The sequence below is a fragment of the Gadus chalcogrammus genome, chromosome 2 (genome assembly GCF_026213295.1).
Source record: "Gadus chalcogrammus isolate NIFS_2021 chromosome 2, NIFS_Gcha_1.0, whole genome shotgun sequence".
Taxonomy (NCBI): domain Eukaryota; kingdom Metazoa; phylum Chordata; class Actinopteri; order Gadiformes; family Gadidae; genus Gadus; species Gadus chalcogrammus.
In genome coordinates this window covers 1,871,207-1,896,714 of record NC_079413.1, presented here as the reverse complement: position 1 = coordinate 1,896,714, position 25,508 = coordinate 1,871,207, and the positions used below count along the sequence as shown (strand labels likewise).

The 25,508-nt window shown below is 53.5% G+C and overlaps 1 protein-coding gene across 1 annotated transcript; it reads left to right on the top strand.

Annotated features, from left to right (window-relative positions):
* The first annotated feature begins 159 nt into the window (after nt 1-159).
* On the top strand, nt 160-23,737 carry setd1a (SET domain containing 1A, histone lysine methyltransferase). Its single transcript, XM_056611728.1, is given in 21 exon segments — nt 160-1,334; nt 1,438-1,536; nt 2,048-2,318; nt 2,643-2,770; nt 3,493-3,749; nt 4,451-5,360; nt 5,362-6,138; nt 6,940-7,902; nt 8,801-8,971; nt 9,817-9,901; nt 10,910-11,061; nt 12,071-12,101; nt 12,269-12,476; nt 12,882-12,925; nt 13,582-14,897; nt 15,281-15,659; nt 16,231-16,412; nt 18,496-18,606; nt 19,522-19,641; nt 20,106-20,243; nt 22,188-23,737. Coding segments are annotated over 21 exon segments (6,654 nt in total). The 5' UTR covers nt 160-1,196; the 3' UTR covers nt 22,362-23,737.
* The last annotated feature ends 1,771 nt before the right edge of the window (nt 23,738-25,508 follow it).

Here is a 25,508-nt window from a genome sequence, read left to right as displayed (position 1 = left end):
ATATGTAAATATTTACAGAAACACGAAGACTAATTTTAGGGGGTAGTGCGTTGTTTATATCGCAATGTATCGACTACATTCCTTATCGAAAGTGCGGGCGCTGAGCAGCGGACTGAGTTTACCTCACTGATGGAGAACAGGCGAGGTTTTCAGGTTGGTTTCGCGATGGCCGATCGCTCCATAATATTTAGATTTTGTCTCAAAACAACAAGTCGGTCGTTCGCAGGGGGGTCGTAGCACATCGTCAGGCAATCGGAACGCTAGGGGTATCGTATGAGACCGCCGGCGGGGTCCCAGAGCGGAGCTTTACACGCGGATTTAGCGTCGGGGACCGGGTGTTTTTCTGCAGGCCTCACGGTCGCTGCTGCGCGGAGCGGCGGGCTGCTGCTCCCGAATGAGCGGGCAAAGCGTCCTACCTCGGCCGGCTCGCTTTATGGTCCGTATCTGCTCTGCGTTGCCCCACCGATCGTTAGCGGAGGGAGACGCGGCACACATGTGACCGACACGTTGCGTGGAAGTGGTCCCGATAAGGTCTTATTTAACTCGGTGCTAGTGGAGCTGTATGCTAACGCGTTAGCGGTGGCTTAAACCCGAGGAGCGAGATGGCAGGAGGCGCCTGCCGCGCACAGGCTCCGCTAGCTGCCTATAACCTAGGTCGCCGGACCGACTAACACGGTAATCCCGTACGAGTGTTTGTGTCACATATGAGCAGTATTTGTGTGTTTTTGATGCGCTGTGCATTAACGCTGAGGTCCTCCAGCGGTGGCTAACGCGCCTAGCTGCCGCTCGGAGGCGGTGACGTTGGGCGGCGCGTTGTTGTGACAGCGGGGAGCCGATCCGAGTCCCGCGGTGGGAGAGTAACGGGTCGCCGCGTGTATTCCTGAAAGGTCCCGAAAGGAGTTGACTTGTGTCTGTTGAGTGGCATTCGTGATGATGCGTTGTTGTGACGCAGTTTATGGCGTTTTGATGGCAAGCTTGAATAGCACAATAACAAAGAATACCATTAAGCCCACTGCCACAACAACACCACGACACACGCTTTGGCACAGCAGTTGTGTGGTATAATTATAACAGTTTATCCGTATAACGCACATCTTGAAGTACAACATGGGGTATGTTCGTGGTGGAAATCTTATTGGGTGCCCAGATTTTGTATAGTTGAGCAGCATCTTGGTGTTTCCACGTCCAGCTGTAGGATGGATCCAGACAGTGGGACTGAATCACAACGAGCCCTCAGTTTGCAGTGGAAGAGCTACAAGCTTGTGCAGGACCCGGCAATACGGAGGGTCACCCAAAAGATCTACCGATACGATGGAGTGCATTTCAGTGTGCCGGTGAGTTCCTTTACACCGTACTGCACATCTACAATCGAAACGGTTCCGCTGAAACCTCTTTATTAGTTGTGTCTAAAAATAAACTGTTTGTTTTCCATTCCAGGACCCCGAGTTTCATCCGGTGGGAAATCTGCAAGACCCCCGACCTCGCAGAATCTGGTCCAGATACACAGAGCTGTCCCTGCCAGTGCCCAAGTTCAAGGTGGGAGGAATGACTTCAATGTTTATGTTGCGTCTGGTTACCCAGCAGTAATGTAATACATGACTCATTTTCGCAGCTACTTCAAGCTCTTAAAGTCTCACTGTATGTAACATTTGAACTAGCTTGATGCTGAAAATATTAGTCAATGCTGATCGATGGTGATTTCAACAATGCTATGAATTAAACCAGATCCTACAGCTGATATATTGTACGAATACAAATATGCTGGTCAGCTCATACCTCTTATTTGTTTACAAGAAACTTCCTACTGACACTCCTAAACTCTTCCAACTCTACCCCGGCCAGCCAAACTGGCCCTCTGCACAGCCAGTTAAAGTGTACTGAACGCTGTTAATGAAGTTTTAAAAGTCTCCCACCATTTACCCTGAGAGGAGACAATTCTTACACATTGTGACTTTAACAACTGTGTGTCTGACTCCCCTGCATACCCACGCACCCACGCATGCATGCACCCATCTATTCTGACGCACCGCGCCTCTCCCCCCCACAGCTGGATGAGTTCTACATCGGTCAGATTCCGCTCAAGGAGGTGACCTTCGCCCGCCTCAATGACAACATCAAGGAGCCCTTCCTGGCCGAGATGTGCGCCAAGTTCGGCGAGGTGGAGGAGATGGAGATCCTGTTTCACCCCAAGACCAGGAAGCATCTGGGCCTGGCCCGGGTGCTCTTCACCAGCACCCGCGGGGCCAAGGACACAGTGAAGCAGCTCCACAACACCTCGGTCATGGGCAACATCATCCACGCCCAACTGGACATCAAAGGTACTGTGTGCAGTTTTTTTTCGCTTGTGTGACCGATCTTGGCGTTTTCTGAAGGCACTTGAACGGGCTATTGCAATACTGTTGTGTTATTATTACTCAGTAGGAGCTGACAAAGGGTTATTTAAAAAGTTTAATTAAAAGAGGAGAACGATCATTAGTTTGGTAAAAAAAGAAGACGAATGGGAATTAATACCGGTCATTGTTTGAGTGTATCCAAATAGAAGCTGGTGCTGTTTCTGTGTCTGATATAGCCGTGTGTTGTGTCTGGATGCGTTCTGACCCTGTGTTTGTGGTCTTCCTGTGACGGCGGTGTGTGCCCTCCAGGCCAGCAGAGGCAGAAGATCTACGACCTGCTGGTCAGCGGCGCCTTCACCCCTCAGACGGTCCCCCTGGGGGGGAAGGCCCTGACGGAGCGCCTGCCCACCACGCAGCCGGTGACGCAGCCCGACACGGTACGACCCACCCCCCCCCCCCCCCCGCCCCGCCGCGGCTCCTTCACTTTTTGTGTGATCTCTCCACCGGCCTCAGTACAGGACTGTTGTTATGCTCTACCGTCTCAAATATACGGTCTTACCCACCTTGTTCCAGGCTAAACAATGCGCGCCGCCATGACGACCAGTCCGGCTTCCCATTCCCAGTTAGAAGCGAGAATACGTAGCCGGTAGTACTTTAGTGAGAGGAGTGGTTTGGTCTCCACTTTCCATTTTGACCTAATATAATATATAACTTTTAAAGCTATTGCTGTAGCCCTCAAGATTTGTGCTAGCGGTGCAAATGTGCTAGCCGTTATGTCAACAGCACTCGACCGGAAATGGAAAACTGGCGTGCCAAGATGAATCATGGAACATAGAACGTCGCGGAATAAGGTGGACACACTGTCGACCGGAACAGGAGACCTTCTGACACACTCAGGACTTTTAAATAACTTAAAGGTTATTAAATTAGGGAGAATAAGTTTACAACACGTTTTAGATCCGTGAAGCCCGCGGCATCACCGGTCTTCATGATTAGCACATTATTTAATTATTTATATTTGCATTATTATCACTACTCCTCTGTGACGAGTAAACCTTTTCTGTGTTGATTCAAATTGCAACAAAGCGATTGCTCTTTAATTAAACGAGGACACCATACTTCTACCCTTTTGGTTCCGCTCTCGTTCCCCCCCCCTCAGTCTTCGGACATCCGGCGGCGGCTCTCCAGCGAGATGGTGGTCCAGGCGGCCGCCATGCCGGCCCCCGCCCCCGGGAGCGTCACCCCGTGCTCCAGCGAACCGGGCTTCAGCGAGCAGCGGCTGGAAACGCCCCCTCCCTCGCACACGGGCCCCTTCACGCCGGCCTCCTCGGCCTCCTCTCAGGGGGGCGGCACTCCGTACTCGTCCCGTTCCGGAACGCCCTTCTCGCAGGACTCGGGCTACGCTGCCGGCGGAAGGTGGGTTGTCTTTGTTCCGCTCCGGGGCCGCGTCACGGGGACATACCAGGCTTTGGTCACAGGGAGAGGCTGGAGAGTCGAGGGTCTGAGCTACGGAGGTCGGTTTTGCCACAGTTCAAAACCAGCTGCAATTTGTCCGGAGGCTTTGGTTTGTTATTATTTGGCCACGTCTGTATTTTTAAGGTTCAAATGGGAAGAGAAGAAGCTTAGAAGTTTAGAACCATCAACTAAGATGGTCAATAATGCATCAATTAAGGTTTAAGACTGTAGAATGGTCCTAAACCTCGGCGTAGCTCAGGAGGTAGAGCAGTTGTCTTGTAACCGAAAGGTTGAGTGTTGATGTGTCCCTGAGCAAGACACTTAACCCTAGCTGCTCCCGGCGAGCTGGCTGTCGCCTTGCATGGTTGACTCTGCCGTCGGCGGTCAATGTGTGTATTAACCGATGTAAGTCGCTTTGGATAAAAGCATCTGCTAAATGCCCTAATTGTAATTGTAGAATACGGACCACAGTAGTGAGTGTTGTTGTTGTTGTTTAGCTTATTGTCAGCGGTGCGCTCGGCCACTGAACTACACTGAGACCACTGTAACGATGAGACGGACACACTAGAACCCGAACCTAAGAACCATCCAGGTCGACGAGCCCCCCCCCTGACCCCCAGTCTCTGACCCTGACCCCCTCCCTCCCCCGCTCTCTCCTCCAGACACGCCGGCTACACGGCGGGGGCGCTAGGCAGCGGCTACCCCCCCCAGGACATGCTGCCCTCCTCCTCCTCCTCCTCCGCCGTCACCTCCTCCGTGGGGGGGTACAAGGTGTCCCGATACCCCGAGGAGCCCCAGGAGCCGTCCGGCTACCACCGGGGGCGTCCCATGTACCCGCCCTACCGCCACAACGAGCCGCCCTGCTACCCCATGTACCCCAACGCCGGGCCCCCGCCGGGGGGGCCCCACCACCTGTCCATGCCCCCGCCCGCCTCGGCGCAGTACGAGGCGGCGCCGCCGTTGCCGCCGGCCGCCGCCGCCGCCGCCGACCGGGAGCGGGAGCGCGAGGCGGCGGGCGGGGGCCGCTACGGCGCCGGGGGGCGGCGCTCCTCCTTCCACCAGCAGGACACGAACTCTTCGTCCTCCTCGTCCTCCAAGCACCACTCCTCCTCCTCGCACCACTCGGAGCGCCGCGAGGAGCGCCGCGAGGAGCGGAGCTACCGGCGGGACAGCCTGGGCTCGCGCTCGGGGGAGCCGCCGGGGCACCAGCGGCACCGCAACCACCACCACCACCACTCCCACAACCACCACGGCGCGGCGGGCCGCCGGCGCAGCAGCCACGAGCGGGACCGCGAGCGCGACGCCGAGTTCGGCGGGCCGCGCCACAACGCCTCGGCCGCCTACCGCTCCTCCTCCAACAGCATGTCCCCGCCCCCCTCGTCGTACCCCGCCTACCCGGCCTCCTCCAAGGAGCCCGGGGCGGCCGCGCCGCTGGAGCCCCCGCCCCCCTCCTCCGCCGCCGCCGCCTCGCGCCTGGGGGGGGGCGGGGTCGAGAGGGGCTCTCTGCCCGGCTCGGGCGACAAGGACTACCACGGCGGGCCCGTGCCGACGCCCACGCCGCCGCCGGCGCCGCCCCCCGCTGCCCCCGGCCTCGGTCATCGCGGCGGCGGTGGCGGAGACGCTGGGCTCGCTGGACTTCGGCCGGGACAGCCCGCCGCGCGAGGAGCAGTGGAGCAAGCCCAAGCGGCGGCCCAGCACGCCGCCGGCGGCGCCGCCCAAGACGCCGCCGGCGCCGCCCGGCTCGCCGCCGCTGCCGCCGCCGCCGCACTCCTCGGTGGCCTCCTCCTCCACCTCTCCGTCCTCCACCTCCCTCCCCCACCAGGGGCAGCCGCCCTCCCCGTCGGTCGGCTCCCCGCCGCCGCCGCGGGGGGACGGCTCCTCCTCCCCGGAGCCCGACTCGACCAATGAGAGCCTGCCGTTCGTGTACCACAGCAGCAGCCTGGACTCGCGCATCGAGATGCTCCTGAAGGAGCAGAAGGCCAAGTTCTCCTTCCTGGCCTCGGACGAGGAGGAGGAGGGGGAGGAGCGGCAGAAGGCGGCGGCGGCGGCGGCCGGCGGTGGGGCGGGGGAGGGGGACGGGGGAGAGCAGCAGCGGAGGAAGGGGGAGGGCCGTCGGGGGAGGAAGCCTGGCAAGGGGGGCGACGGCAGGAAGAGCCCGCCGGTCATAGCGGCCGCCATGCCCTCCTCCTCCTCCTCCTCCACCTACTCCCCCCACATCCCGTCATCGGTCGACCCCCAGGCCGGTCTGCCCGGGGCCACGGGGGCCACGCAGGAGGAGGGGCCCCAGCCCGGCACCACGGAGCCCCAGAGGGTGGGGGCCAGAACGCCCCCCTACAACGGACAGAGCCAGGTAGGAGGATGAGGATTAGGAGGATGAGGCGGATGATGATGATGATGATGATGATGATGCACGGATGTGTTCACACAGGGGGCCGGAGCGGTTGAGTTGAACCCACGCAGGAAGCTGCATCACGCGCTAGGGCAGCAGTAGCATGTTGGGTTAAAGGTGACGCTGGAGAGCAGTTTGGTAGAAAACAGAAAGGCCGTCCGTAAGGTATTAGAGTGAAATGTGCTGTGAGAGAGCATGTCTGCTTGGAGGCGAACGGTTCTGACTTCGTATGAGCCTGTTTTCTGGACCGCCCCCGGCAAATTTCTGACCAATCAGGGTCTTTCTTCCCTGGTTTGGATCGGAGAATCCATCTTACCTGTCAATCACAGGTGCTTGGAATGCAAAAGTTGTCAATGGTTTTGACAGCGCATTGGGTCCTAGGAAAGCGCTATACAAGACTGATTTATTATTATTATTATTATTATTATTATTATATGGTGGAGAATCGTAGGAAGGGGTTGGAGGGGGACATTTCTGCGTGTCAAGGGAACGAGTTGGGCAGAAAACGTCAGTGTTTTTTTGGGTTGCAGAGAAACTGTCATTGCCACTCAGCTTTTTTGGACGTATTTCGTATGAAATCATAGAACGTGTGAAGAATTTGCAGGGAATTTTGGATAAGGTGAGCGAGATTTACAGACGCAAACAAAATCTGAGGCAGACTGTATATATAGAAACGTGAACATGCGGTTTGTGATGTTATTGTTATTGTGGACGAATGACTGACCCGCTGTCCTCTCCCGCCCCCCCCCCCCCCCCCCCAAGTCGTCCCCCCACTCCTCGGGCGAGGACATGGAGATCTCCGACGAGGACGAGGCGGCGAGCGCCATCACCACGGCGACGGGCCACCAGCCGACGGGCTCGCGGGCCTCCTCGCCGTCGCAGTCGTCGCAGGCCGCCCAGCGGGGGGGCGACCCCTCGGCCTCCCCACCGCCCCTCTCCGACCCCCAGCACTTTGGCTCCTCCATGCACCCCTCCTACCCGCCCCACCTGCCGCCGGGCTACGCCCTGCCGCCCCCCCACATGGAGCTGCACCCCGAGTACCCCCCACCCATGCCCCCCCACATGTACGACTACGCCAGCTCGGTGGAGCTCATGAGCCAGTACAGCGGGGGGCCCCCCATGTCCTTCCAGATGCAGACCCAGATGCTCAGCCGCCTGCACCAGCTGCGCGTCTCGTCGTCCGGCGCCCCGCCCGGCGAGGAGGCCACGCCCCCCGGCGACTACCCCCCCTCGTCCTACCACCACCACGCCATGCCGCCGCACCTCCCCTACATGGCCGAGGACGGGGGCGGCGCGGGGGGCAACGGCGGCGCCGGGACGCACTACGACCCGGAGCACCACTACATGCCCCCCCACATGGCGCCCTACAGCTACCCCGACCCCCACGCCTCGCAGCTGCCCCCCCACCACGGCATCCCGCAGCCGCCGCCGCCGCACGCCGGCTGGCCCCCGCACGTCCTGCCGCCGCACTACCCGTCCTACCTGGCCCCGCCCCCGGGCTACGGCACCATGCCCCCCGGGGAGGAGCAGGAGTACGGCGCCCCCGGGGACGAGCCCCCCCTGCTGACGGAGAGCCCCCACGAGGCCACGGTGCAGCTGGCGCTCGCCACGCTCATCCAGGAGATGAAGAACATCATGCAGCGCGACCTGAACCGCAAGATGGTGGAGAACATCGCCTTCGCCACCTTCGACGAGTGGTGGGAGCGAAAGGAGACCAAGGCCAAGGTGAGGCCGCGCGCACGCTTGGTGTTGTTGGTGTTGTTGTTGGTGTTTTTGTTGTTGATGTTGTTGGTGGGGTTAGCGTTGTTATTCTTGTTAGCGTTGTTATTGTTGTTAGCGTTATTGTTGTTGGCGTTGTTAGCGTTATTGTTAACGTTGTTGGCGTTGTTGGTGTTGTTGGCGGTGTTGGTGTTGTTTGTCTGTAGCGGTATTAGCATTACTAGCTTTATTAGCATTACTAGTGTAATTAGCATTGCAAGCTTTATTAGCGTTACCTTAGTACGACTAGCTTCAGCGTCGGGGTCAGTGAGCTGCTATGGAGTCAGCAGCACAGGTTGGGTTGATAACCACAAGGCCGTGTTCCCTGCTCCCTACAAACAATGCACTGTATGTGTGCGTTGCTACGGCTACTTTAACAGGGCACACGCCCACAGCCATGGCTGACAGTCATGCATCTCTTGTTCTAACTGGACGCGTCTTAGACTGAGGCGATGTGTAAACTGTTGAGAAAGAGAAGTTTTATGCTGAGCTGGAGCTCCAGGGGGCAGTGTTGATTAACTTTTGTCGTGTGTGTGTGTGTCTTTCTTTCTTTCTTTCTTTCTTTCTTTCTGTGCGTTCATGGGTGTGTCTGTGTGTGTTTGCGTCTGTCTTTCTGTCTGTGCGTGTGTCTGTCTTTCTGTGTGTGTGTGTGTGTGTGTCTGTGTGTGTGTGTGTGTGTGTCTGTCTTTCTGTGTGTGTGTGTGTGTGTGTGTCTGTCTTTCTTTGTGTGTCTGTGTCTGTCTTTCTTTGTGTGTGTGTGTGTGTTTGTGTGTGTCTGTCTTTGTGTGTTTGTGTGTGTCTGTGTCTGTCTGTCTTTCTCTGTGTGTGTGCGTGTGCGTGTGTGTGTGTGCGTGCGTGCGTGCAGCCGTTCCAGACCATGGTGCGGGGTGTGTCGGCGCTGCGGGACGAGGAGAAGAAGGAGGAGAAGACGGCCAGCCGGCCACGGGACCCTCTGGTGTCCCTGGTGGACTGGGCCAAGAGCGGGGGGGTCGAGGGCTTCGCCCTGAGGGGGCCACTGCGCCTGCCCTCCTTCAAGGTACTCACTCACTCACTCACTCACTCACTCACTCACTCACTCACCCACTCACCCACTCACCCACTCACTCACTCACTCACTCACTCACTCACTCACTCACCCACTCACCCACTCACTCACTCACTCACTCACTCACCCACTCACTCACTCACTCACTCACTCACTCACTCACTCACTCACTCACCCACCCACTCACTCACTCACTCACTCACTCACTCACTCACTCACTCACTCACTCACTCACTCACTCACTCACCCACTCACTCACTCACTCACTCACTCACTCACTCACTCACTCACTCACTCACTCACTCACTCACTCACTCACTCACTCACGCTCTCACTCACTCACTCACTCACTCATGCTCTGACTGACTCACTCGCTGACTCACACACTCACTCGCTGACTCACACACTCACTCGCTGACTCACTCACTCGCTCACTCACTCACTCACTCGCTCGCTGACTCACTCACTCGCTCACTCACTCACTCACTCGCTCGCTGACTCACTCACTCACTCGCTGACTCACTCACTCCTTTACTCCTTTACTCATTCACTCACTGGGCTATATGACACCCATATGCGACTAGATTCTACCTAGGTGTTTAGTTTATCCATAGACTACTTTAACAAGCAGAGTATAAAGTCTTAAAAAGTATTATTATATTGATAAATATCAACTATAAGACCTTACATTTGACTTGATGAAACCAGTAGATATGTAATAATGCTTCGATATCAATTCATCTTCTGGTTGAGCTCATGACTGAAGGTTTCTGAGACGAGATTCTTAATTAATGAATGGTGCGTGATTTGTCATGTGACCCTTGTCGTCCTCCCAGGTCAAGAGGAAGGAGCCACAGGAGCTGGACGAAGAGGACATGAAGAGGCCGCGACCTTCGACCCCGCCAGACGAGGATGACGAAGGTGAGTCAGGATCATGTCAGATTTCTCTTATTCGTAATATGTTCTAAAGTTGAGAAAGAAATATTTGTAACAAAACAGGAAGGTCACGGTGTGTTCGTAGGCGCCTCGCCTACGAACACACCGTGTTCGAACATGGCCTCATGAGAAAACGTGATCGAGTGCTGAATCAATAGTTCTGTGTTTAGACAGTGCATTTCTTCGGATCTTGTTTGGACAGCGGCCGCCAAAGAATCTGCCGTTCATCGTTCTGGTCGCTGGCTTTTGGTACAACACGTTAGCTCATATTATTAGCTGGGAGGCAGTCTACTTGCCGTGTTGTTTTTAGGGTTAGGGTTTCATTTCAACAGATCCGATAGACAATAAGCTATAAGCCTGTACTTTGTGACCCACCAACTGACACAGTATCAATTGTAAAAAAACAACAAAAAAAAACTGTTGCAGCGCAATAGCTAATAAAAACATTCTAGCATTTTAAGAACAATGGATACCCTGATGATTACTTGATTTTAGACTTTAGCAGAATGGTGGTTCAGACCAGTCACAACCATATTTTCATAACGGTCTGTTCTAGCACAATGCTGTATTGTATTGCCTCGTGGGTCCAAAATAGCAAGCCTACCCTTTTTAACCTTTACCCATTAACAACCAAACATATTTAAAATGGTGGCCTGGAAAAAAGGGCTCTGAACTTTGAAAGGGTTAAGAATACCAAAACACAGAAGAAGCAGTTGGTGAATTATCTCAAAACAAACAATCAGCGTAACATCACAAAGCAACAATCAGTGAAAAATCACAAAACAACAATCAGGGAAAAATCGCAAAACAACGACAGGCCTGAGGACCCGAGCATAAAGGACCGGAGACATGAATAGAGAAGGATCCCATTGGGACAGGATCAACGGAGACGTCAACACGGGAAAAACGGAAGACAAAAGTAGGTTGTGCGTCAGAAGTTGGTCCGTTCTCACGCTTGTGTGCGTGTGTGTGTGTGTGTGTGTGTCGTCCCAGGTGCGGAGAACCGACACTCCGACAGGGAACGCCACGGTGGGCCGGAGCGTGGCAGCAGCAGCAAGAGCCGGAAGAGGAAACCCAGGAACCGGAAGCCCTGGGAGCTGGACAGCGAGGGAGAGGAGACCTCCGACGGATCGTCCTCTGAGAAGGTGTGTGAGCGCGGGGGGTCTTCTACCTTGGCCCTCATAGGTCTTCGTGGTTCCTCGTGGGTCTTCGTGGGTCCACCTAGGTCAGGGATGGGCAACTGGCGGCCCGCATCCTCACTCAGTGCGGCCCGCATCCTCACTCAGTCAGGCCCGCACATAATAATAATAAAAAAAAAAAGAATAATAATAATTGATCGAGTTACAGAAAACTCGGTCAAGAAAGATGAGAAGAATTCATAGAATTCGAAGGCAAACCCATGCGTCTAGTTTGCTTAGAAGCGATATCAGTCATTAAAGATATCCACTTAAGTCGCCACTACAACTACTACAACTGCTTGTTGGGTTTGAGTTCATTGAGTTGTTGCACTTAATGTTGGGCCACTGTTTTTCAGTTTTTTGACTTCATTGAATGATGATGTATGTGAGCCCTTTGCACTGATAAAAATACTGACCATTCATGTGGCTGTTTGAGCATGGAAAACATGAAATGAATGTATGTTGGTTCAATTAACATACCGTGCATAGGTTATGATTCTGGATGATTTTTTAGGTAGTGGCCATCCCCAAAATGCACCAGAATACAGGAAATCATATCTACCAAATTCAAAATTGTGTAGCTTCTCTCAGCTCACGTTTAGTTGAAGTGTGCAGTCATATGGCCCTCCGATGGTTATGATGAAAAATGTGGCCCTCTTTATCATGAAAGTTGCCCATCCCTGACCTAGGTCCTGTTGGGTGTCTGAGATGAGAAGAGACTCCCTCACACACGCGTTGGGAGTAGATAATCACGTGGATGTATTCATTGATCGTTTCGTGTTGTTGATCAATGAATAGCTTTAAGTCGCAGTAGATCGTGAATGGGCGACTGTGAGGCTGTTAATTGAAAAGTGCTTTGAGTGTTTCCATGTGCGTGCGTGTACGTGTGTGTGCGTGCATGTATCGCTGGGCTCGGTGCAGCTGGCCCTGGCCAGTGCTGTAACCAACCTCTTTTTGTCTTTTCTTGGTTCTGCAGGAGGAAGGGGAGAGTGGTAAGGAGAGCGAAGGTAGGCTCATCCCATAATAATAATAATAAATGCACCCCATTTCCTCTTTAAAGATAAGGAGTTTTGTTTCGCTTAAAAGGTGACATTAACTTAAGGAGCGATCACACATCAGGCCCGGTTTTCCTGCCTCTCAGTTGTCATTCCTGATCGTACCGTTTTGGTTTCAGACGACGCACTCAGTGCGGACAGCGATGACGAGAGCCTATCCTCCTCCTCCGGGGGCTCCTCCTCCTCCACCTCCTCCTCCGGCTCCTCTTCGGAGGACGAAGACGAGGAAGAGGAGGGGGAGCGGCTGGACAGCGAGGGGCTCGACACCATGGACGAGACCACCCTGGACGGCACGCCCGCGGACCGCCACAAAGACGCAGACGGCAGGTGTGTGTGTTTTGGAATAACACATCCGGTGTTATTCAACCAGTTGTGATTGGGCTCAGCCATAACAAACCGTTGGTGAACCGGCCTTTCCCCGCTCCTTAGGGGAACGTAACACAACAAAGCATCATTTCCTACAGTCCACTGGGAAGGCCGTTAGATCTAGATCCATCTCGAGTACATCTAGGTGGACAAGCCAACTTGTGATGTCACTTAAAAAACAGGAAAAGGCCGGTTTTCAAACGGCTCGTAAACAGCTCCTCACACGCACACCTGGCGGTACAATAGGGGCCCTTTCATCACGTACATAATCACCCCCAACCCCCCCCCGCCCGCCCTCCCCCAGAGTGATACGATGACGTTGACCTGATACCATGTTGTTGTGCCGTGTTTGTTTTTCTCCCTCAGGGAGAGTTCCTCAGCTACGGTTTCCAAAGCGGGCGAAAGACCAGGTGGGTGGAGCAGTGTGGCTCACAGAGACCGATCACAAGTACCTCTAGCATCCTGTTGGTCCCGGAGTGCCGGTGCACCTACACAATGCACCATTCGTCTTCTTGACGGGTGATACTGTAGTACGAAATGTTTCAGTAGTGTTGCAAATCGACCAGCAACAGGTAAGTCTTGCACTAGCATGCTGAAAGCATGCTAGTGCAAGACTTACCTGTTGCTGGCCCATGGGGGGGCGATTTGAGTCAGAGGGGGGGGGGGCACAGGGCACAGCAGATCACTTTTGATCTAGAACAAGTTGTTTCATGGTATGGTTTCAAAATGATTGGCGGCATGTGGCTCAGGAGGTAAGAGCGGGTTGGCTGGCAACCGGAAGGTTGCTAGTTCGATTCCCCGGTTCCCGGAGTGTCGCGGTGTCCCTGAGCAAGACGCCTAACCCTAACCGCTCCTGAAAAGCTATCCGTCACCCTGCAGGGTTGACTGCGCCGTCGGTGTGTGAGTGTGTGTGTGTATGAATGAGTGAATGTTGGGCAGTATCGTAAAGCGCGTTGAGCGGCGTTAGAAAAGCGCCGTATAAATTCAGTCTGTTTCCCGTTTATTAAAAGCAGCGTCCTTGTCTCCCAGTGGAACTCACGCCTTGCCCCCTGTCCCGTCTCCGCAGCGTCCCGCGAAACGAAACCCAGCGGTCCGTCCAAGCGGCCCCCGTCGCCCCCCTACCCGAGGCCCTCCTCCCCCGTGGTCCTGCTGCCCCCCCTCAAGAAGCGCCGCAAGGCCGTCTCCTTCTCCACCGAAGACCCCGACGTCAAGCCGCCGCCGCCGCCGCCGGCCCCCCTGCCGTCCCGCTCCCCCCAGCAGGGGGCCGCCGACTCGCCCCTGCTCTCCCCCCCCCGGCCCCCGGACTCCCCCCTCTCCGCCGCCGGCGCCGCCCCCCCCTCCCACGCCGGCTCAGCCGTCCAGCTCCTCCCCTTCGCCTCCAAGCCCGGGGAGGGCAACGCCCTCACCGTGCCCCCGCACAGCCGCAACGCTGCCGCCAGCCCCGAGGACCACAGAAAGCCCCCCGCCCCCCTGGGGTCCCCGCAGAGGAGCCCCGGCAAGCTGCCGTGGAAACGGGGCAAGGAGTCTCCCAAGTCGCCCGTGGCCCCGCCCCCGGCGGCGGCGGCGGCCCCCCCGCCCGTCATGGTGTGCCTCACCGTGCAGAACCTGCCGCCGGACCACGCCTCCATGTGCCGGATGGCCTACGAAGAGGCCCCGCCCCCCCCCCCGGTCAAGCGGGGCCGAGGGCGGTCCCCGGCGGCCCAGCGGGCCCCGGGCGAGGAGGACGAGGGCCAGCTGAGGCTCCGGGAGCAGCTGGGGGTGTCCAGCCTGCTGCAGCTGGCCACGGCCCCGCCGGGCGCCCCCCTGGCGGACGCGGCCCTGAAGGCGGACCCCGAGGCCGGCGACTCGGAGGAGACGGAGACGTCGGACGAGGCGGAGGAGCAGCGCATGGACGAGGAGCTCTTCCTGTCCCCCGAGCCGCTGACGCTGGTCATGGACGCCGAGGGCGTGGTGGTCCTCACGGAGCACAACTACTCCAAGCCCCCCGTGCTGCTGGCGCCCGCGCCCCGGCGGAGCTCCGCCTCCCTGAAGCAGGACCACGCCCCGCTGCTCCCCGCCGAGCTGGCCGCCATCTCGGGCGTGCTGGAGGCGCCGGAGGAGGTGATCGGCGAGGCGCCGCGGGGGGGCGACGGCGGCGGCGGTGGCGGCGGCGGGGACGACGAGCTGTCGTCGAGCGGCCCGCTGTACGAGGCCCGGGACGCCGTCGCCAAGGCGACCGCGCTGACCCCGCCCCACAAGAGGAAAGGGGCGGCGGCCAAGGGTCTGGAGGCGGAGAAGGACAAGAGCAAGAAGAGGCGGAGGAAAGAGAAGCCGGAGCGCAAGCCGGCCAAGAAGGGACAGAAGGAGCGGCCCGGCAAGAAGCAGAGGAAGGGGAAGCTGGCGGTACGTTGTGGCGCTGAGTGTGTGAGCTTCCTGTTTGGAAGTGTGGTACCTGTGAGTGTGGTACCTGTGAGTGTGGTACCTGTGAGTGTGGTACCTGTGAGTGTGGTACCTGTGAGTGTGGTACCTGAAGGTGAAGGTGAGTGTGGTACCTGAAGGTGAAGGTGAGTGTGGTACCTGAAGGTGTGTGCGGTACCTGAAGGTGTGTGCGGTACCTGAAGGTGCGCGCGGTACCTGAAGGTCCTTAGAGGTCCTCGTCTCCGTCTGAAACGTGGACGAAGACCCCTTCGTCCACGTTTCAGACGCGTTCATGATCGGTTTGGCTGTTTGTGGCCGCTTGAGTTCCTTGCCCACGCTAACCCTCCCATCGGCCCCCGTCTCCCCAGGACTCGGAGGAGGACGTGGACGTGGAGGAGCTGGAGTCCGGCGAGCTGTCGAGCTCCTCGGAGGACGACGAGCTGGAGGACGTGAGGAAGAGCGAGCGCCTCTTCCTGCAGGAGGCCGGGGTCACCACCTCCTCCCAGCGCAAGACCGGCCCCCCCACCCCGACGGCGGCGGGCGGGCCTCTGACGCCGGCGCTGCCGCTGGTCCCCGTCAGCTTCGACACGCGCAGCGAGTACGAGCAGATGACCATCCTGTACGACATCTGGAACTCGGGGCTGGACACGGAGGACCTGCTGTTGCTGAAGACCACCTACGAGAAGCTCCTGCAGGAGGACCACCGCACCGACTGGCTCAACGACACCCACTGGGTCGGCCACACCAATATCCTTTCAGGGCTACCGTGGGGGTCGCTACTGCGCTACCGCTAACGGCCTGCAGGGGGTGCTGATGGGTATTCACCAGTAGGCAACTGTTCTGTTATGTTCGGTTAGCGTTCATTTGAAACATTTGGGGACACGATGAACACGATTGTTTGCATAGTAATTCATTCATTACAGAATATCAGAATCATAAGACATCGTTATGACAATATCGTTTTTTACTTTACCTTAAATTGTGTATGTTATATTTATGGCACCATGCTGGAGCGAGGCGGTAGTCGGTGACTTCCAACCACCCACACCCACCATAGCTACCAAAAGGTCTTACCGGTATTTTTACTTTTTCGTCCGATACTTGCGGCCATTTTAACCCCGATAAATACTTCCGATACTTGGGTAAAGGTGATTTGAGCCACTCTTGGAGTTAAACTCTGGTTATGGCTTAACGTCTGAATAACTTTCACCAGCGCCACTTTCCAACCCCTCACTCGAGTGTCGTACGTTAATCGCCGTCCCCCACCACCGCGCTCCCACCCTTTATGTTACGGCTGTTTCCTTGACGACGCCCGCACCGACCAACCTGCCGAACCCGCGCCGCAAGAAGAAGAGCGTGGAGCGGCTGCTGCGGGAGCACGTGACGGGCTGCGCCAGGAGCGAGGGATACTACGCCATCAGCCGCAAGGAGAAGGACGCATACCTGGACCTGGACCTGCCCGAGCAGGTCCTGCTGGAGATGGAGAACCTGGACAGCATGGTGAGTGGGACAAGGGTTGGGGGGGAGAAGGGTTGGAGGAGGGGGGGAGGAGGAGGAGGGAGGTTGAGGGGAGGAGGAGGGAGGTTGAGGGGGGGGAGGAGGGAAGAGGGGCGTAGTCCATCAGAGTTTATCTGAGGCATGGCGCCGTTGGTGATAGCTGGTGGATGTTGCGTCAGAGTCTCAGAGCGGCCTTGACGAGCTCAAGGCCTCTCTCAAGGCCGCTCTCGGGGTCCCTGGGCCCCTAGGCTGATAACAGAGCTGGGCTGATAGCGCTGGCCGGGGGAGCGTGGTGGGGGAAATGGGGAGTGTCTGTGTATGCAAATGGGTTGCAAAATTGTAGGTTTGTCGTGAGAACTTGAGGTTTACAAAAAAATCTAAAAAAAATAATAATAATCTGAACTTGAGTGCTAAAAATGTTCACACGCTCGTGGGCTGAATGTAAAAAAAAAGTAGATTGATATATTGACACGAGTACATTGATGGCACTTGTGATCCAACCTTTTTACTTTTATTAAATCGTTTTTAATCCGGTACTGCCCTCAGCGACTATAACCTCTCGAATCGGTTACTGCTACTTAGCAAACGTGCTCGCTCACATAAAGGAAGGGAGTGTTCTGTGCTCCTGGACGTCTGTAGCACACTTTGTTCTGAATGTGTTGCAAAACTAACACAAGTAGCTCTGGAGGTCAGAGCAGGGCTGGTGGATAGGTCAGAACCAAAGTTTTGCAATGCAGTCGCGTGTCAAAGTGCTGCTTACTGTGCAGCCAAGTGTGTGAGATGACCTTGTCCAGCTCCCAGTCTATCGGATAGGGCTTTATACCAGCCAATAAACCCTGTTGTGATTGTGGTTATGGCCGCATAGTCACCCGATGAAAACGTTGGTGTGTACGTTTCTGCTTAGTGGCAACGATTCTGACCATTTTTTTATTTTTACTAAATCATCTCTAGATGCGTGTATATCGACATAGTTGGCTTTAACTGCTCGTGGCACTTTGGATGAGCTTTTGTTGTTCCAAGGGAATAGAACGGGAGAGGCAATTTTCTGGTTATGAAATTATTTAAATGATATGTTTGTATTAAACGCCACAGTTTAAAACATACTGTATTGAACAATGAGCAGCATTGTGTTTCAGAATCCCCCCGTTCTCCTTTACCTCCATAAGCCTTGGCCTTCCTTCTCTTTTGGGCAACATGCACGCCTATTTCCTGTGTTTAATTTAATTTAACTCAATCTAAATCCACCCATTTGATAATATTTCCTCTGAGTTCACATTGTGTGCATGTGTGTGTGAATATAGAATAGCGCTCGCATTGTATTCTGCAGCTCAAGCGTTGGTCTTATCTATCATCGTGACCGTCGTCTGAGAACGTTGTGTGCTTCCACCTCACTAATTTTAGGAGTGTGTGTGTGTGTGTGTGTGTGTGTGTGTGTGTGTGTGTGTGTGTGTGTGTGTGTGTGTGTGTGTGTGTGTGTGTGTGTGTGTGTGTGTGTGTGTGTGTGTGTGTGAGACGTGGCTTCCAATGCAGACCAGTCAGCCTGAACAGTCAAATAAGGGGATTATGTGTGTGCAGACATAGCGCTATCCTGTTATAGACATAACAGTGTTATACTGTTGAAAATACCAAATTCTTCCACTTTATTAAAAAATAGGAAATGGTTAAAATTAGCAGTAGAAGGAGTCACAGTGAAACACAGCTTTGTATGTTTGAAGTGGCTTCAGGGAAACAAGTCTGTACTGTATAAATTAATACCTAAGATGAACAAGAACCCGATCAGGAAACAAAGACTGCTCCATTCCTTAACTGTTAGTTCATTGTATGCTTATGCTTATTACCGCATAAATGAATGTTGATCAGTGATTCACTGTCGTACCCTTATTAAGTGTCCCCATTTATAATGTAAGACACACACGTACACGCACACGTGCACACGTACACACACACACACGTACACACACACACACACACACACACACACACACACACACACACACACACACACACACACACACACACACACACACACGCGCACAAAGTGCCTAATAAATGCATCAATGTACATGACCCTCTCTCCTCCGGTCAGGGTACCAACCGGCTGCTGTCGGAGCGCCGCTCGGAGCAACGCCGCCTGCTGACGGCCATCGGAACGCCCGCCGTCATGGACTCTGACCTCCTGAAGCTCAACCAGCTTAAGGTAAACCCCTGGAGACACCTGGACACACAGCTCTGCAGCTGGCCGCTGCCTGCTGAGGGACGCGCTGTACCCCACGAGTGATAACGTGACCATTTGAGTCCTCATTCATCTCCGGACCCTCCAGTGTTGCACCGCTGTTTTGTCCCGGGTCGCCATTCCTAGCTCTGAAAAGGGGTTGAACCTCGACTTTAACTATTGTGCGACTGCGTCCACACAAATGGCGCTGTCCATAAACCGATCCGGCCGAGATCGCAAGTTACTAAGCGCTTCTCTGGGGATTCTGAGAAATCTAATTTATTGTGAACAGCTAGGATGCTAATTCCTCAGTATTCGGCGACGATAATCTCTCCGAAAATGAAGGCCGTTCTCTGAATAATGAGATGTTAATCTGTGTGTGACTATGTGCGTCACGCTTCCTGAAAGGAGATACGGAGACCGGTTTGAAGCGATATTCTTACATTCTTACATCAAGTCAATTACCTCTAGTTCCTTGTGAAGCGCAAAAATGTAGTGTCTGCAAACTCTCTTCCTGAACGTTGTGCATGCATCACCTTCACCTGTGCATGCAGACACACACAGGTGTGTGTGTGTGTGTGTGTGTGTGTGTGTGTGTGTGTGTGTGTGTGTGTGTGTGTGTGTGTGTGTGTGTGTGTGTGTGTGTGTGTGTGTGTGTGTGTGTGTGTGTGCACGCGCACTCTTATATATTTATATATATTCATGCACACGTATACCATAAGTGTAACTGAACAACACACACACCATAAGTGTAACCGAATCTCTCACACACACACGCAGTCACAAACACACACACACACACACACACACACACACACACACACACACACACGCACACCCCGGTTGCGTCTCCCTCTCCATGCGTGTTAAGAAGGCTCATGACCGTGGTGTTCCCTGCAGTTCCGTAAGAAGAAGCTGCGGTTCGGGCGGAGTCGGATCCACGAGTGGGGGCTGTTCGCCATGGAGGCCATCGCCGCCGACGAGATGGTCATCGAGTACGTGGGCCAGAACATCCGACAGGTAACGGCCCACTCGTCTTCGAGGTCTGGGTAGAGCACGACCGGCAAATGGGCTTAAGGGGCTGAAGCCGATATCGGGAGGAAAAGATTACCAATATGGAAATATCGTTATTCAAGATATTAGATATATCTGCCGATCTTCAGAATATTAGATGCATCAGTCTTTCAAAATATAGAAATATCGGACGATATTCCAAATATAGACACATCGGCAGAATTTCAAAATGTCGACATATCGGCAGATTTAATAAAAAAAAAAGCCGATATATTGGCCGATATTCAAGCTGTCGATATATACAGTATATCGGCAAACGCATACCCCGATACGGTATACCTGTGATACGTCAATACCGGCCGATAAAAATATCTTTCGCCCTCCAGTTCTGGTGGGGGGTGTTCAGATCGTTTGGGTCTCGTGTTTCACCTCCTAACTCGCCGTCCCGTCTCTCTCTGTGCTTTTCCAAGATGGTGGCGGACAACCGGGAGAAGCGCTACGCCCAGCAGGGCATCGGCAGCAGCTACCTATTCCGGGTCGACCACGACACCATCATCGACGCCACCAAGTGCGGCAATCTGGCCCGCTTCATCAACCACTGCTGCACTGTGAGTCAAGGGCGGGACCAAATGGCGATAAGCCGATCTATCGTCGTCCTTCTTCGTGCAATACGAGAATCTACATATACTGGCGGCGAATATCGAGAGAGAATTATTATTTATTTGTTTGTTACTTCAATTTTAATATTTTTTTGCATTTAGATCGGAGATATTTTTATTTGATAAAATACGGCGCTCTAAGCAGATTTCCCTGCTCCTCGGGGTGGCGCTTAACACACAAATGAGGGAAACTTTAACGGAAAGGTAATAGCCAAAGACGAGTCAATGAAAATCGTGGATAGGATAGGAATGTCCAGTGACATATTGATTATCACAGATTTGCCGTCTCGCGATTTGAGCGGCATCGTGGGCCATGTGTCGTGTATCAGAGCGTGAGGCACCCCACACCTGGCACCCAGACGCCCGGGGGTCGGACCACGCTAGGGGCGCGTGAGTGGAGCCATGCTGTGTTGTCGCTGCCTGAGCACTTGTTTCTTCCGGTGTTGTAGTTTGCATGACTCCGAGGTCTTTGTCGCGAAGAGGATGCAAACTGAAGCAGGCTGTTGTTGCTAGACACTGCCTACAAACTATGCAGTTGTTTCTTCAGCTGTTACAGATTGGGAGATAGTAATCATTAGGAATGTTATCTAGTGTTTGGAGTTTTATTTATACTCTGTGTATCTTTAAATAAATACTTCTGAAGCTGGCTCAGCATGGCAGGAAAACAAACCAAGCAGAAAGCTTTCCAATCATTTGATGCTGTGTGAGCGTAACTGAATCCTCTTGCTTGGGATGCTTATAGCTCTAAAGCCGAGACGGGATTTCTAAGCAGATACTCAGCTGTATTTACGGCGCTGTAAACAAAGCGTCTGCATGATTAAACAGCCTCTGAGTATACAGGATATGTGTAGACTAAGGAGCATCGTTGAGTCAGTTACAGGAGCGAGTCAGAGAATATCATAGAAGTTGCTTTTATCCAAAGCAACTTCAATAAGCATACTGTCAGAAGAAAGAGAAACAACTAATCGCTGTCGTTGCAGTAAGGATGTTCATAGAACCAAGTGCCAAGCACTAACAATTCATAGATTAACCCTTTCACCGTAAACAACAAAGAAAGCTAGGAAGACGTTGCACAAAATGCTAAGTTCTATTTTTAAGTGCCAGGACGTACAACATACAATAAGTGTGAACATTATCAGCATTAGGGAGCATCGGTAGAGGCAGATCCAAATTGTGAGCCAACTCTCCTGCTGCGGACGCCAGTGTTAAACCGCTATCCATGTCTGCGGATGTGTCCCGTCAGAAAAGGCTTTTGTAGTGTTTTGGTTTCGTCTTGATCCTGGGGCCTGTTTCCCGGAGATGTATGACTGAGGGTGAATCTCGGATCCGGGGGTCCTACTCTGTTAGAGCTGGCCTTGTGGGCGGAGATGGCACACTGCCTGGCCCGGAACCCTGTGAAGTGCACCTTGTTTCCTGTTGGATGAAAGAGAGGCTCTCATAAGGGGAACCACATAACTGTTTCTGCAGAGGCCAGTCTAGACGCTATTGATGGGAATCCGGAATGTTTGGACAGGAGGATTTAGCTTGCCTTCAAGTCGGGGAAATGAACGATGGGTAGCAACCAATAGGCAGCGAAAGGTAATGAAACCCCCAGTCCACCTAGATCAGAGCTCGTCTGCTGCAAGACTTTAGATCATTCCTCTAAAGTCGGATTGGTAGGACTGAACGACGGCTGTGGTAAGATTAAGGAGTTCAAAATAAATTACGAGATTAAGGAACCAAAAAAACTCCCTCCCTCCCCCACCAGTGATATTGCCTCTCAGAGGAAGTCGCACGAAGCAGACATCCTCAAAGACGCGGTCACATCTAGCTCTTAAATCGGACCTACAGGGTACTGCAATTCTGGTCCCAGCCAATGTGTCACTAACGACGTCTTCTGTCCTCCCTCTCCAGCCCAACTGCTACGCCAAGGTGATCACCATCGAGTCCCAGAAGAAGATCGTCATCTACTCCAAGCAGGCCATCGCGGTCAACGAGGAGATCACCTACGACTACAAGTTCCCCCTGGAGGACAACAAGATCCCCTGTCTGTGCGGCACGGAGAACTGCCGCGGCACGCTCAACTAGAACCTCCTCCTCTTCCTCTTCCTCTTCCTCCCTCCTCCTCCTCCCTCTCCCTCCTCGCCCAGAATCTCACCTTCTTCCGTCCCTGGTTCGCATTTCGGTCGGGCCCACCCAAGGGTAGTGTTCCTCGCCAAGCCCCACTCCCGCCCCACCTGTGGTTTACACAGCTTGATCCAGGAAACAGAGATGCACACACTTGCACTTTTGACACATGCGGACGCACACGCGCTTGCCCGCTTCCTCTGTTGCCTAGCAGTTCCCGGCATTATTGCATCCGTCTCCGTCCCCGTCCCCCCCCCATCTGTCAGCGTGTGGTGTGCCAAACTCACCAGGGGGGGCGGGATTTACCTTTATTGCGATTTTCCGTTCCCTCCTTCCTTACCCACAAACAACCTACCCAGGAAGTGGTGTGTGTGTGTGTGTGTGTGTGTGTGTGTGTGTGTGTGTGTGTGTGTGTGTGTGTGTGTGTGTGTGTGTGTGTGTGTGTGTGTGTGTGTGTGTGTGTGTGTGTGTGTGTGTGTGTGTGTGTGTGTGTGTGTGTGTGTGTGTGCATCTGTGTGTCTGTGTGTGCATCTGTGTGTTTGTGCCTCTTCCTCACACATACGCACACTGACATCCGCGCAAAGGAAAAATGCGTAACAAATTCAGGGTTTTAAAAAATAGAAAAGAGGCCCACCTTTCCGGCCATTGATTTTAGCATAACCTCCTCGGTTCAAGTAGGTCTTCAGTTATGCAAGGTCTTTCGATTATGAAGATGATTTCGGAGCTTTTTTTTTAACTTTTAGCTTTATCTTGGGTTCAGTTACTTGGTATTCAACATGAGTATTCTCCTTGTTCTGGTTTAGGTTGCGTTATCTGTAAGTGTCTTGCAGCCCGAGAAGGGGGGTCACACCGGTACCACGCCCTCCTCTCCCCAGCCCCCCCCTCCCTCCCCACTCTGTACCAGAGGATGGGACAGTTTTATACGTTATAGTTTTATCGTTGCAAATGTTACAAAAAAAATGAGAATAGTGGTGGACGATGACATGAGTTGGAGCGATACGTTTCACATCGTCCGCCGTGTGGGTTTAGTGTTGGCCAGGTCGAGGCCGTGTCACTGAGGTTTAGTGTCTAACCAGTTCTGTGAGGTTCCCCCTTTTTCTTTGTGACCCCCCCCCCCCCCCCCCCCCCACGGTAGACCCCTGTTCTCTGGGTCTGGACATTACCCCGGCCACGAAGTCAACCGCTATATCAGTCCGCTCCTCTCCCTCCGACACGTTCAAACGACCCGCAATTCCGACCAAACTCCACCCCTAGTCTGTGTTTCCCGTTCATCTGTTGCTCCCTGAGATGGGAATGTCCTGTTTTTGTTTTTGTTCGAGGTGAAGTGTATCGTAAGGCCTCTGCAGACTGATCAGACAGTTATATTATCAGTGCTTAACGGCTCTCTGGGGGGGGGGGGGGGGGTGTGGCCTGCGTGTGTCTTCTAGAGATAATTGGCCGCTGTTGAACTTCAGTTCATGTAGGGGAAGACCCCAAGGGCTTCGGGGTCTGGTCGCTCGCGTTCTCCGCTCCTCTGTTCCTATGAGCGACTCTTCCTGGCTCCTTCTCTTGTATTTTTTCTTGCGTTTTTATTTGATTGGTCGACGGTCGGTGCGCCTCCCCAGGCACGACGAATAGAAAACGTGTTTTTGTCTCTTTGCAAACCGCAGCCGCTCAGTACAAAGCCACTGTCGCTACGAAAAAGGTTTGCAAAGAAGATCTTCAAAGAAACACGTGTAAATATTGTAGATGTGTCTGTTTCTCGTAGAAACACTCGATTCCAAGCTGTAAATAAGTTGTTTCTCTTCCTCACGTCTCCAGGAGGATAGATGTACATACCTTCCAATTCAGTTATTTTCTATTGTTTCCTTTTAATTGGATGATTATTATTTTTAATATTATTTGCAATATTTCTCTTGTATTAATGCGTTGGACTCTTTATTAATGGTGCATTAAAATATTTTTTAAATAAAATGACGCCGTGTTTATTTTTGTGAAATGGTTTTGTTGTTTTGGATGCAAAGTTAACCTGGCTCTGGTGCGTTTTTGTGAACCGACTCGGATCTCGGATCTGATGCCACGCCCACACTTCAGGTGTTTTATTATGTTTCGCTCGGTCGTTGGAGGAAAACATTGACGCTGTCACACCAAATTTGTACCGGGTGCCAAATTTGTACCGGGTACGTCATCCTTACGTAATCCATTCCAAACCTGCCTGGCAACAGACGATCGCGTCGAATGACGTAGGAAGGTTCAAGAACATTCGCGAACTCGTTCATTGAGCGCGACAAGACAGATAACACTTATTTTACTATTTTGATTAAACAATTAAATGTAACACAAATATAAAGTAAAAACAAGTGTTATCTAGCGATCGGTTATCTGTATAATGTTATTTCGTCTTTGGCAACATGAGCACGAATGTTTTTCGAAACCTGCTTTATACACTCAGTTTACTAGCTAAATTCGATTAAACAATTACGTAAAATACAAATATAAAGTAAAAACAAGTGTTATCTAGCGATCCGTTATCTGTATTATGTTATTTCGTCTTTGGCAACATGAGCGGGAATGTTTTCTGAAACCTGCCTGGCAACGGACAACCCCTTACGTAATCTGTTGTTCGTTGCCTGGCAACGGATAACTGATTACGTACCCGGTACAAATTTGGCAGCCGGTACAAATTTGGTGTGACAACGCCACCCGGAAAGCTGTTATCGCGGTAGCATTGGCAGAGTACCACGTGCTCCAAAATAGGTCGGTTATAGGCCATAGGCAGAGATACGGACGCAGATTGAAGTAAAAGAGTGATTGAAATTGCCATTTAAACCACCAAAGCGTTCCAAGCACCATGAAAACAGTTCATACTCCAAGTCACACCGGGCGCAGCCATCTTGAATTCTGTCTCGGAATTTTGCTCGGTCACCACTGAGTTCAACCGAGATGGCGAGTTCGCCGTCCGAGGAAAAGGGGCGTGTTCGTGCGTGTTGCTAGGCAACGTCCTCGGTCCTCCAACGTCGCTCGGTCGTTGGAGGAAAACATGGACGCCACCCGGAAAGCTGTGTGTAATAAAACGGACAACACACAGCTCTCATTGACAGACATCTTCACGGACGGTGTGTGGTAACG